The sequence below is a fragment of the Hakea prostrata genome, chromosome 1 (assembly GCF_041222555.1).
Source record: "Hakea prostrata isolate BN-2017 chromosome 1, UWA_Hpros_2, whole genome shotgun sequence".
NCBI lineage: Eukaryota > Viridiplantae > Streptophyta > Magnoliopsida > Proteales > Proteaceae > Hakea > Hakea prostrata.
The window spans coordinates 6,318,232-6,330,592 of NC_142600.1; the positions used below are offsets into that span (position 1 = coordinate 6,318,232).

Consider the following 12,361-nt stretch of genomic DNA (forward strand, 5'->3'; position numbering starts at 1 on the left):
TTTAAGTGCTTTATTTTAACATATCCTCAAGGAGAGTTTAGTTATGTACATTTGTGAATGTTTGATTTAGTTTGATTTAGAAACGATAAAATCTTCTTTTGATACATCCATATTAACATATAAAGTCGCATTAGTCAAGGTGTATGAAAGCTGGCTTGGATAAATTTCAATTCCTCCTCTATATATATATATATATATATATTATATATAATGAACACATGGAGTCATGAGGTGAAAGATTAGTGATTAAAAGCAAAAGTAGATTTGATGTGAGTGCCTTTGAATCAAGCATAAGCAGATTCGAATGAAACGTCGATGATGGTCTTGGTGTTCCTAGACTGATAAATGATCAGCTTGCTCTTTCAAAATCTAATGCAAGTTGTTATTTGATCAAACTCTCTTGTTGCAATTCAGATGATGACAAGGAATTATAGTTGATGCGTCCAGAATTTGTTAAGCCTCCGGATCTATGAAGATAACCTGCAAAAGATGATTAGACGTGGCCCGACCGTGGGGGTCGGGAGGCCACCTCCGAAGCTTAAGTCAGTTATTGAATTGATCACAAAGCTTTGGCTAGATGCAGAGTGTAAATATGAATATGAGTACCAGGGAAATGATTTGGATACCTCTAGAGTGAGTAAGTTACTCGTTTATATAGGTTTTACCTTCAATTCGCGATCTCTTCAGGTGACCGTCCGATCGTAGGGTTTTGCCCCCCATATTTGGGGTCTACGGGTAGTTATCGATCTTAGCACGATTCCCCCTCCGCCCCGACGGTACTTGTTTCCTATAAGTTAGTTTCACCTTTTGCAAGATTTGGGAGGTCGTTCGTGGCTTGTTTCCATAATGCGGCGTTCTCATACGATCGTTAGATTAGGTTAAAGTGGGTCCCGATTATGGTCTAACCGGGATAGAGGGTGCGAACCCGGTTTGATGGGTTCAATGCAATTTTCTTCGTATCATTTGCCCCGTAGACTGAGCGTTCGAGCAACGCCCTTGCTTGAATGCTTGGTTTGGTTTGCTTTTTTACCGAACATGAGTGGAGACGAAGAGTCTTTTCACGTTAAGATATCTTCGCATTTAATGCTCCTGACACCCACTTCCAGCGCGGTGCCATCAAGTCATCTGAACTCCTCGCTCCTTGTGCAACGTGCACCATGTGGCACTCGGGGAGGCGTGGACATTACCTCTTGTCGTTCGAACCGTCGTGTCTTAAATTTTTATCATCATTACTAAACTCTTCGAATCGTCAGCGATTAAAGACTGTTGATGATATTTGATTTGGGTTGTTCGTTTGTTTCATTTGAACCGTCTTGAGCTCCCGTCTGTTGATTAAGTTTTAATCTCGTTCGTCCGTTTGAATTTTGAACCTATAAAAGGTTTGTCCTGCCTCATTTCTCCTTTTCTCTTCTCTGCGCTTCTGCTTTCGCTCCATAAATTGCTCTTGCTTTGAAGTTTTCCTACGAGTTTCCAGTTTCAGCCTTCACGATTCAAGCTTTGCTCTTCCAGTATTTCTGAGATCACAAGTAAGTTCATTCTCCATGCTTTAGTTATATCTTCATTCTTGTTCTTCTTTTGCATTCGGGCTATTAACTCCGTTTCTGCTAGTTTTGCTTTTCCTTTTACTCTTCAAATCTTTCTATGTTCTGTGTTTTTTTTGAAAATGGGTAGTGAAAGGACTTCAAACAACGATTCCATTGATCGTATGATCGATGGAGGGGGCTCTGTTGAGCAAAGAACTCCCACTGCCTCAGTTAAGCTTTTTGATGATCGGGACTACAGGGTGACCTATCACTAGCTGCGATCTAGTCCTACCATCCATAGGGACCCCCCAGGCAATGCTCCTGAAACTTCTTTTGAACTCTCGTCTGCTCCATCCTTGTTAACTCTAGTGGGCTGTATTTTTCGCCTCATCATTTTGAAGTTTTGCTTCCGTTTCATTTTATTTATTTTGTCTGGATTGTTAAGGTTTGACAACTGAGAAACCATAAGGATTGGTGAAGGGCAATAGTAGCTTCAATGAGTACAATTGTCAGACTTTTGGTTTGTAGCTTTATGGGAGATTCTTTTTGGGTCTGATGTTCATCACAACTTGATTACATCCTCACGGAGCTTTTATACGATCAATATAAGCTCTTCGCCCCAGTACCGAGAGATTGAGACCGAATGCTTGCATCCTTGGCAGATCTCCAACTTAGGTTCGAAAAAATAAGGATTTAGAATTGGGTAGAGCTTGGGGTCTCATTTTATAAATTAGCAAAATAACATAAAAAGAAAAACTTGTATTTATAGATTTTAGCCCTAAATGATCGTTCACAATTGTTAGATTTATTCGAGCACATGTGTTGAGATCATAAAAATCGTTTGAACATAAGATATGGGTATTAGAATCATTTTAAAATTTTGATTTTATTTTAATTTTATTTGAACCTTACTAGTGATCTTCTACGGTTATTAACAGAATGGCCATTGTGGTTTCTGAAACATTAGTGGGTTAAATAACACCATGAACAAGCCCCAACTTATGAAATTTCTTTTTCTCCTCTCTACCCCTCACAACTTTTTAAAATTTCTTCTATTTCCTTCTCAAAATTTTGAAATTTTCCACTGACCCTCTTTCATGTGTGAAATATCAAGTAGCCCCCATTGGAGAAAATTTTTAACCCTAAAGATAATGGGTAGAAAATTCTTTGTGTTGTGTGAAAATATTGGTGTTTGGCTCTTCCGATGTTAAATCTTGACTCCATCCACTGGCGGAAGATATACAATTTTTACCCACATGTCCAAAAACTTTGAACTTAACATCCCCTTTAGGCTTGTCTTGGTCTTTTTTTTTTTTTTTTTACCCAATGTTTTCCTTGAAGAGATTTATTAACAAAATGTTTAGGTATCCGGGTAGAAAAGGTTATGGTTAACCCGTGGATTAGGTGGTCCCAAGTTTACTACCACGCGGTTTTAGTAGCCCCCATGTCTCGGGTTTGAATCCCCTCTGCTCCTCTATTTCTCACATTTGACAATTATGTGCTCTTTGACTTGAACATTGAACCGCTACCGGCTTGTGTCCGGTAGTGGGAAGGGATCACGAAGAGCTCCGCTAGACTAGCTGTGAGCCCATGGAAAACCCTGGCTGGCCTACACTGTGACTTTTAAAAAGTCAAATCATGTGAATTTGCCTTTCCAAAGCTGATTATCAAATGCAATGAGACTGAGTGAAACTCAATGATCAAATTTTAAATGGTTTTGAATTAGTCATGTTGTCTCTTAGTGTGATGATTATAACTTGTTAGACAAGTTTATTTTTTTAGTATGAAAAATTTCCTTCGATTTCCTTCAATTTTCGTTGCAACAAAATAAACCCACCATCAAAGTTTGAACACTCACAAAGGGAATAAAAAATGTCATTATATTAACCTTTGACTCAAGTCAATATCGAGTAACTGAGATGTTTATACAAAGGTCTCGTACGCTTTTCTCCTTTCATAGTTGCAGCTTTGTTGGGGCCAGTTGAACTAGCACACCCAAATCTGCCTACCCAAGGAATCACTCTTTGAAAGGATGCACAAGCAATCAAAGACATTTGTGCAGGAGGACCAATTGAATTAGACTTTAAAGCATGAGGTTGGACTTTGAACACCAGAAGCAACACCTTTTGCATTCTTACAAATAGAAGTCACATCACCTGCTGTAGATTTCAAACTAATATCAGCGAGCTCTACTCCTTCACAAGGTACTGACTTCACTACATGAGATGCTGACTGCTTCCTTTGTGGGGGTCGTCCCCTTGATGTTTCTGAACTTAATGTCTGTCAGCTTCACACGTGAAGGCTGTTGCATTGGGTAATGTCGACACATACCATTAGTAATCATGGAGACAATGTAATTACATAATCAATCTTCAACTAAAAACATGAGGTAGAGTGATCAAGATCCCTTCTTGCAAACTGATTGACCAACCTCTCTCCCACCAAACACAAAAAGGGATGGTTGTGTAAGAATACTTACACCAACCTAGCCAATGAGAGCTAACCCACGACCAGACTGGATAGTCTTATTTGGTGGGGAGCGTTAATGTATTGATTTGATGAAATGAGGGCGGTTATGATAAGGTGCAATTGTGTTAAGACTTAGGAGAGAGATTGTCAAAGAGTCTATATTAGTTCACATTGGGTAGTACTATCCCATAGGTGTGAAGTGTTATTTCTTTTGGGGCTTTTATTGAACTTACCTTAGAGTCGCATTGTGCCTTGTCACAATATTGTTGGGTGACGATGATGGGGTTTTTTACATCTGTCATGGTAATATCCTCGAATATAACATTAGAAACTGTGTTAGCTTCTGATGCTGGCCATGTTTTGATCCGAACGCCATTATCAGTACCAGTCAAGGTACAACCGGTCACCTTCAAACCGTTCACTGCCTTTTCACCTGGATACCTCCCGAGGCTTCCCAAGCTACAAAAGAAAGCAAAAAAGAACATGGTTAAAGTCAACTGAAACAAGTCTTATCCTCCGTTTTTTCTTTTCTTTTATTTATCTATTTCTTTTATTTTTCTTTTTTCGGGTGGGGGGTATGTGTGGGGAGGAGGGGTGTGTTGGGGTGCGAGTGTGCCTAAACCTGAGCACAACCCCAAGCCCATCACACCGCTGGAAGGGCCAACCTTGCATTTAACCCAGCCTAGCCCAAGTGTAGTAGGTTTTCCCAACAAAATTTCGGCCCTAACTCACCTTGGTTATCATGTGCCCATATTACTTGGGCTAAGCCCAAGCTTTAGTGCACATAATTATCATGGAAATAGAAAAGCTCGTCATGGCCCATTTTATATTAAAGCCCATATTTTAGTATATATGAAACCCAGCCCACACCTAACGTCAAGTACAGGCCCGATCCAACCCTGTTTGCTCTCAGGCGAGCTTGGGGTAGTGGGTTTTTCCTTGACACCCCTATATTTCTTTAGCATTTGCACAAATTAGTATGGAGTTCTACGTAAGTATTTAAGCATGATTATCTTGTAATATACCTGATGCCATGACCCGGTCCACATTTCACATTGGTGACGGCAATGTTGGAAGTTCCCGCTCCAATGGACACGCAATCATCGCCGGTTCCAATCTCACTGTCATCGAACGGTGATGCCGGACGAATCACCAATGTGCACACCATCAGTATTTCGACTGCACCGGGGGCTTGAATCTTGACATCACGGATGGTAAAGTCACTGCATTGACTGACAACCATGTGAAATGCCTTACTATTAATACTAGTTATGCCGCTTAACGATCCACCGGTAATCGATGCCAATTGCAAGCTCTGCAACAAAAGTGAAAGACAAAGGGAAATAAGTATCAAGTTTCCAATTGTTCTCATGTAAAATTCCAATAACTCACAGTTTGGGCCATTTTGCAATTTGAATTGGCACTGTGAACACAACTTGTGGCCCAAGACTTTTCTCCTTGACCATTCGGAGATCCACCGGCCCCACCGATGTTCAACCCGCTCAAACCTCTCGAATGTAATCCATGCACCATCGGATCCCGAGGTCGGCGGAGCTATTAATTTACCATTTATCTCAACATGAGGAGATTTGCTACAAGGACCAGCAAATGAGACTGTACCAACCAAGAAGTCTCCTTTTGGGACCAAAAGGGTAGATTGTGCCGAAGATTTACAAGCAAGCAGCCCATGCAAGCAAGGAATGCCTTACTATTATCCGTTTTCCGCGAGAGACTGCTCCATGCTTGGTGACATCAAACACTTGTACCCCCCGGTCCCGATGTTGATGATGGTGACGTAGCCTCGTGGTTCCGGTGTGCCGATGATGGTGACGTACCCTTTGGTGCTCGGTGCCGACGATGGTGACGTACCCTTTGGTTCCGGTGTTTGCTGATTGTTTTTTATCATTTGATTTGAGAAGCCTAAACTCAACGGTTCTGGCTTCACCTTCCCATAAAAGGAAGCATAATAAACAAATTAACATAAGATCCATGCTTGAGCCCATTATTAATTTCCCCTGGCCAAATAAAAATAAATAAAAAAATGTGAGCAAAACTAATGAGCTGGGATCAAGTAGAACCTTGGACCTTCTTTGGGACAAGAGGCTCAAGCGATCCCAACTCCAATGGATATCTGGTAGACTTGATTCAAGTTGTAATGCTTGTGGGGTGATTTGAAATTTATACCATCAATTTTCATCCTAATTTTGGCAAAATTATTTCAACCCAATAATTGGGAGAGAGAATTCCCTTCAACTTACTATTGTTGTAGATTATAATTTTGCGGTTGAAAATCGACATCCAAATATGGATTGGTTGCCCTTTTCGTTCGGAAGAAATAGAATTAAGAAGGAAAACGTAATATATGGTTTTATTTGGTCAATTTTTAATCTTCCATTGATAAATTTAAGGACTTGAATCCTCTACAAGGCTTAGCGGTTCACCAATCCAATCGACAACTAAGACATTGCCTTGTATAGCACTACATGTGAAACAAAGATCTTGATTGTCCAATGCGTGACCACTCAACCTTAAACATAAAGGAAGTCTTACACATGCTTAGTATTTTATTATTCTGTTTTAGTGAATATCGGTATCTTCTTTCTCTTGGTAAGAAGGAAGTCCAACACACTCTCAAAGAAACAAACAATGTTGCAAACTCTCTCGCAACATAAGCTTTAAAGCATGGTGTTTCTTTTTTGATACTCCCCACCCCCCCCCCCCTCCCCCATAAGAAAAAATAATAATAATAAGAAGAAAATTTGTTAACTAGACAATTTTTCATTGACAATTCTTGATGTGTCGTTCCTCGTGGATTGAAGTTGAGATAAATTAGCTTTACTCCTGAAAAGAAAATAAGAGTGATGGATTGATATTTGAAAGTAAGATGGTTGGCAAAATTTGTTCCATGGGCGCCTCACGGCAAGACTGGGTTGTGGTCCAAGGCCCAACTAGTCAAGTTGCAGCAGTTGGTGATCCCTTCCCACCTAACTAAATTGGATTAAGAAAAATAATCTCTACACAAAAACCAAGGCATTCCACAACTAGGAGAATATAAAGAAAACATCTGATTCACCAAAAAAAAAAAAAACAGTATGACAAGTGACAAATATTAGGGGAACCTTTAAATATCCCATTAGCTTAATTGGCATTCAACTTGGAGTGCAGATCATCTCCCCTCATTTGTGCTCCCCCGACGGTTTTTTACCACATAATACAGGGGGGTCCACAAGGTGATGTGTTCCAGTTTTTAAATTTTTATTTTATTATTTTTCACTTGTTGGCTCCCATGTATTTGTGGTTATAAAGTCGTCGAAGGAGCACTCTGTGCTCCCCGTCAGGAGAGATGATCCACACTCTACAACGTGATGCATGTCAATTAGGGCTGTTGTCGAATAATTATTGAGCACTTATGAATAGTGGCTTGAGAGAATCCCATTACCCGCTTTTTTTTTTTTTTTTGCTAGGGAGTAATGAATCCCATTGGACCTCACAAACCCCAAGGTCCCTCTATCAAGATCCTTACCTAATGTACCTCGAAAATATGAAATTGTAACTTCAATGACCAATGCTATTTTAGGCTCAAATTTAACATCCGATGCCTCATTAGTTCATGCTGCTCCTGAAATAATACCTTTAATTAAAAGGATAAACCCTAGACAAATAGCATGATAACTCCAATAATATAATTGCTGAATCAATTTGTTCAATTAATAAATGTGAAAATTAAGAAGTAATTTGTTAAATACTTTCTTTGATTCCTGCATTGATCTCACTAACGGAAAATAATGCAGTTAGTAAAAGATTGTTTTGGCATGACCTAATAGAGTTTGGATCACCTCTCCATCAAGGGAAAGAGGCACGTCCTCCTCTGATTCTTTTCTACCACACAATGGGGATAAGACCCATATCTAAATAACAAAACAAATCACAAGTGAAAGCTTTAGTAAATTCTACATTAGTTCGATCCCTATTGTATGGTTGAGAAGCATATAGCTTGCCCCAAGATGGTGATGCAGACTCGCCAGACACCCCATCCTTCAATGGCCAAATTGGGGAGAAAACGACAACAACTATTTATTTTGTTTCAAAAGAGGCATGTGTCATGTGGGAAATTCAAAGTTTTTGAAGACTATTTAGCTCGTGAAAATAGTTGTTTTTCTCTACCCTTTTGATTGTATACAACTCTTATCTCACCTCCAAAAGAGTTAGCATGAAGAGTTTAATTTAATTTTTCCTTTTGCCAAAAAGAAAAAAGACAAACCATCTAGTGTGCCAAAAACAAACCCTAACATCATTTCAAAGGTGTTAACGTCTCAGATGAAATGACCATTACACCTAGGGTTTCAAAGCCCAAGGAGCGGTAAGGAGAATGGCCGCCAGAGAGGAAACCGAACCAGCCTGTTGAGGGAAACCTTGATTATATGTGCCGGAGAAAGCGAAGATAAGCTCTATTTGGCCTGAAGAATTGGTTTCCCATAATGAATAGACTAGCTGGAAGAACAAAATTGCCTATTGAGTACTCGATTAGGTACTGGGGTACCTTAGTAGCGCCTCGAGGTGCATTTAGCTGCTTACATGATTGTCCAGATATTTCCCACTCCATGTCATGACACCTTCGCTCAACAAATTTGCCCGCCCATTCAGATGCATCACCCTTTCTATTGTCGTCAACTATCTCTATTGGAATTTATAATTATACCCCGTATCCTCTCCTCAAGGAACCATACATGTTGGTAAAGAGGGAAATCACCAATGTAGATTGTTCACTGGAAACCACCTGAGAGAGATGGGAGGGGGGGGGGAAGTAATATCCTTGAGGTATTTGTAATTGATTAAGGGTAGCAGATGTAATTGATTGCAAATTTAGGAGGTCTATATGTAATTTTCCCATTTTTCATTTTGAGGAAAAAGTCGGTAAGGAGGTTCAAAAGCGTTGTCACCTTGTGAGAGATTTAGAGAAGTTGATATTGGGTTTACGCTCCGAATATGTGAGGTGCTTCCCTCAAACCCTAATGTCTTGGATTGGATTCAATTTGGACACATTTCCCTTATAGTTTTCCTTTACTTTCACAACCTTGAGGAACTTAAAGATTGTGGAAAATTTCTTTTAGGTAACTTACTCACAAAGAAACATGGTGTTATTCGAGCAGAAGAGGATGCATAGGCGCTTTATTGCACTATTTCTTGAATTATCCAGAGGAAACTAAAAAAAATTGTTGAGAAAATTTCTGATCATGGTTGTCATATGAAGGGTTACTGCATACTTAAAGTTCGGGACCATAGCTTTAGGTCTTGGAAGAGAATTTGGAATCAGTTACCCAGCAATAATTGGGGGCAATATAATCCTTATGCATGGTTTATTCTATCCAACTTTTAAGTATCAAGATTCGTTTCAGATGTGAATGATTATTAGATGAGATTTCCAACATATCATAAGATTATAGTCCAAAATCCTCACGTTTCCAATTCAGTGAAAAAGGGGCTCCTAGTATAGTTTTTTTCGAGGTGATCCATGGGAAAAATTACATAATAACTATTTTATTTCATAAAGAGGTATTTACATGGGCGAAGGAGATCGTCATTTTTAACAGTCGTCTTGATAAGGATTTCTCCTTTGGCATTAGAAAGAAAATAAAATATGTAAAAGGGAGTATTTTGGTCATTAACTAATATGTGAGTTATTCTTGGTCCTTGTGGGATTCAAACATAATATATTATACGAAGAGGACCAACATTAATTTTTGCACTAAAGAACTCAACGTTAATTTATCAAAAGGACACATACATTAAAAAAAAATTTATTATTTTTTATTATTATTTTTTGTTGGGTTCTTTTTGAACCCTTCCCGGTTCCCCTATCCAGTCTTCTCGAGTCTCTCTGGGCAGGGCAGAAGGATAAGGGGTTTTTACTGGGCGTTGCTGGTTTCCACACCTGCAAAGATCCAAATCCAAGATCTCCCGCAGCGTCAATGGCGCTCTCTTTCACTGGGCGTTGCCCTTTCTCCATCTCCACTGGAGCTTGCGCTACTCACACAAGTAGCCCTGTCTTTAGAATAACCCTAGCAAAACCAATCTCTCCCCCTTCTCTCCACTCTCTGTTCTACTCAATCCCCAATCGTAAACAACCCAAACACCTCCATGGCCATAAATTTTTCACTACAACGATGAGCTATGAAGCCGGAATTGGAGTCATGGGTACAAAGCTTGGAATGATGACCTACTTCGAGCCAGAAGGTACCGTAGTTCCAGTGACAGTGATCGGTTTCAGAGAAGGAAACATTGTGACTCAAGTCAAAACACAAGCCACCGATGGCTACGATGCTGTCCAAGTTGGGTATCGACGTGTCAGAGACAAGAAGCTAACGAAGCCTGAACTTGGTCACCTGAGCAAAGCTGGAGCAATCCCACTGAGGCATCTTCAAGAGTTCCGTCTCGTGTCTGTTGAGGGCTTCGAGTCCAATCAGAGGCTTGTTGTTGATGAAATCTTCAAAGAAGGTGATCTTGTTGATGTCACCGGCACATCCATCGGCAAGGGCTTCCAAGGTGTGGGCTTCTTTAAATTGCTTGCTGCTTTCTTAATCTCTCATAGTAAGGACACTTAAAAAACCATTTTGGTCTATTTTGTTGCAGGTGGGATCAAAAGACATAATTTCCGACGAGGACCGATGACTCACGGTTCCAAGAGTCACAGAGCATTGGGGTCCATTGGAGCTGGAACGACGCCTGGGCATGTTTATAAAGGGAAGAAGATGCCTGGGAGGATGGGAGGAACGAAGACAAAGATCAGAAAGCTCAAGATTATGAAGATTGATAATGACTTGAGGATTGTGATGGTTAAGGGAGCTGTTCCTGGGAAGCCTGGGAATCTTATTCGGATTACGCCGGCTAAGATTGTTGGGAAGAACATACCCAAGAATTAGCGGCTCCAATGTATTGTCGCATTTGTACCTTTTTGGTTACTAACGTTAGTGAATTTCCCTTTGTTGTTTTGTACCATACAGCTGGGGATGCATTTTTGATATTGCTATTATATTGACTTGAAATCATCAAATTCTGCAGGATAGATAACCTCTTGTTTTAGCAAAAAAAATTTCAGGGGGCTGGGGGAGGACAAGGTTCATGAAGGGATTGATAGTATTTCACATTTCATAAGCAAATACAGAATGCACACGGTTCATTGATGGCTAACAGAATTTCTTTCAGTTCGAACCAAGAATATTCAATTTAGCTCAGGAAGAAGCTTAACCCTGAAAATACAAGTTTTGCTTATTTGAATTTGGAGCCTCCTATGTTTCTTTTCTACATTCACGAGGGGATGGATTTTAAGGATAAACTAGAATTTCATTGAGGCTCCATTATCTCAGTGGGGGTATGAATGGAAGTAAAATACATGAGGTGAAGTATTTTACTTCCGACAGCTTGTTTTAAAGGAAGTAGAGCGAGGGAAGGAAAAGGGGGGAGGGCTCAATTGTGATGATGCTACTAGCCTACTATATCAAGTTCAAAAACCAGAATTATGGAATATCAGCTAGAACCAAAATCCTTAATTTCTATAACTTATATTGATCTCATTTTGTTCTCAACTCTTGAATTTGGGGTTCTCCAATGGTAACACTCTGCCATGAGGTCTTCACTGCGCCTCGTCTCCTTCTTCAAGGGTAAAATGACTCTAAATCTCCTCTGGTTGATCCTCTTGTTTTGGACCTGGAGACTGATTGACTTTTTCTTTTTTTCCATCCTGAACTTTTTTCTTCCAGATCACACCAGATGGTAAATATTTACTATTGTATTCTTACTTTAGGTCTGCTATTACTTGCACTCATGTTTCATATTCTCAGACACTCAGTTATTCCCACAATTCTCACATAACATTGTTCTTGGGATTATGTTTTGTCATCATTCCCATTTTCTTTTCCTCATCCAATTGTTGAAAACTTGAAACTTATTTCCATTTTGCTTTAGGTATTTAGGTTCATCCTCTTTGTCATGTGGCATTTGTAATTATCTTATTTCCTTTTGTTCATCATTTCATGTGGCATTTGTTTCTCTGTGGTTTGTTCTGTATTTTTGACGTTAAAGCCTCCTTCTGATCAATCTGTAGATGCCTTTGCTGTGGTTGTTTTGCCATGGTCAGACAAGAAGGTCTTATCCAACTTATTTTAAATTGATCTTGGTGTTTATTTTACTCCCAATAGAACTGGAACAGCCATCTGAGAAGCCATTATAACTGTAAATGTAATCTTCCTAACCTTATCTAAAAAGAAGCAATATAGTTTCCTTATTTATTTATTTATTCCTTGTTGCATTTCAATAGATGCTACTTTGTAATGTCTAAAATTTTAGCCCTCCCACAGTTAGATTTTGAGATA

At 39.5% G+C, this 12,361-nt stretch overlaps 2 protein-coding genes across 2 annotated transcripts; one reads left to right on the forward strand and one right to left on the reverse strand.

Annotated features, from left to right (window-relative positions):
* Positions 1-3,599: 3,599 nt before the first annotated feature.
* Positions 3,600-5,525, reverse strand: LOC149026993 (exopolygalacturonase-like). The gene is made up of 4 exons (XM_089158196.1): positions 5,385-5,525; positions 5,018-5,307; positions 4,226-4,451; positions 3,600-3,803 (listed from the first exon to the last, which is right to left on the reverse strand). The coding sequence occupies exons 1-4, from the start codon at positions 5,523-5,525 to the stop codon at positions 3,600-3,602; spliced, it is 861 nt and encodes a 286-aa protein (XP_089014322.1).
* Positions 5,526-9,852: 4,327 nt separating this feature from the next.
* On the forward strand, positions 9,853-11,673 carry LOC149026994 (Ribosomal protein L3 family protein). Its single transcript, XM_089157877.1, has 2 exons — positions 9,853-10,535; positions 10,623-11,673. Exons 1-2 carry the CDS (start codon positions 9,962-9,964, stop codon positions 10,910-10,912), a joined length of 864 nt encoding a protein of 287 aa, XP_089014003.1. The 5' UTR covers positions 9,853-9,961; the 3' UTR covers positions 10,913-11,673.
* Positions 11,674-12,361: the final 688 nt, after the last annotated feature.

Bases quoted from the DNA above. Each gene is read 5' to 3' on its own strand.
- LOC149026993 (XM_089158196.1), bottom strand. From the start codon at position 5,525: ATGGTGCATGGATTACATTCGAGAGGTTTGAGCGGGTTGAACATCGGT. The intron at 5,308-5,384 runs GTGAGTTATTGG...CTTTTGTTGCAG, and splicing joins ATTGCAAAATGGCCCAAACT to AGCTTGCAATTGGCATCGAT. The intron at 3,804-4,225 runs GTAAGTTCAATA...TGAAGCTGACAG, and splicing joins AGGCACAATGCGACTCTAAG to ACATTAAGTTCAGAAACATC.
- LOC149026994 (XM_089157877.1), top strand. From the start codon at position 9,962: ATGGCGCTCTCTTTCACTGGGCGTTGCCCTTTCTCCATCTCCACTGGA. The intron at 10,536-10,622 runs GTGTGGGCTTCT...ATTTTGTTGCAG, and splicing joins CATCGGCAAGGGCTTCCAAG to GTGGGATCAAAAGACATAAT.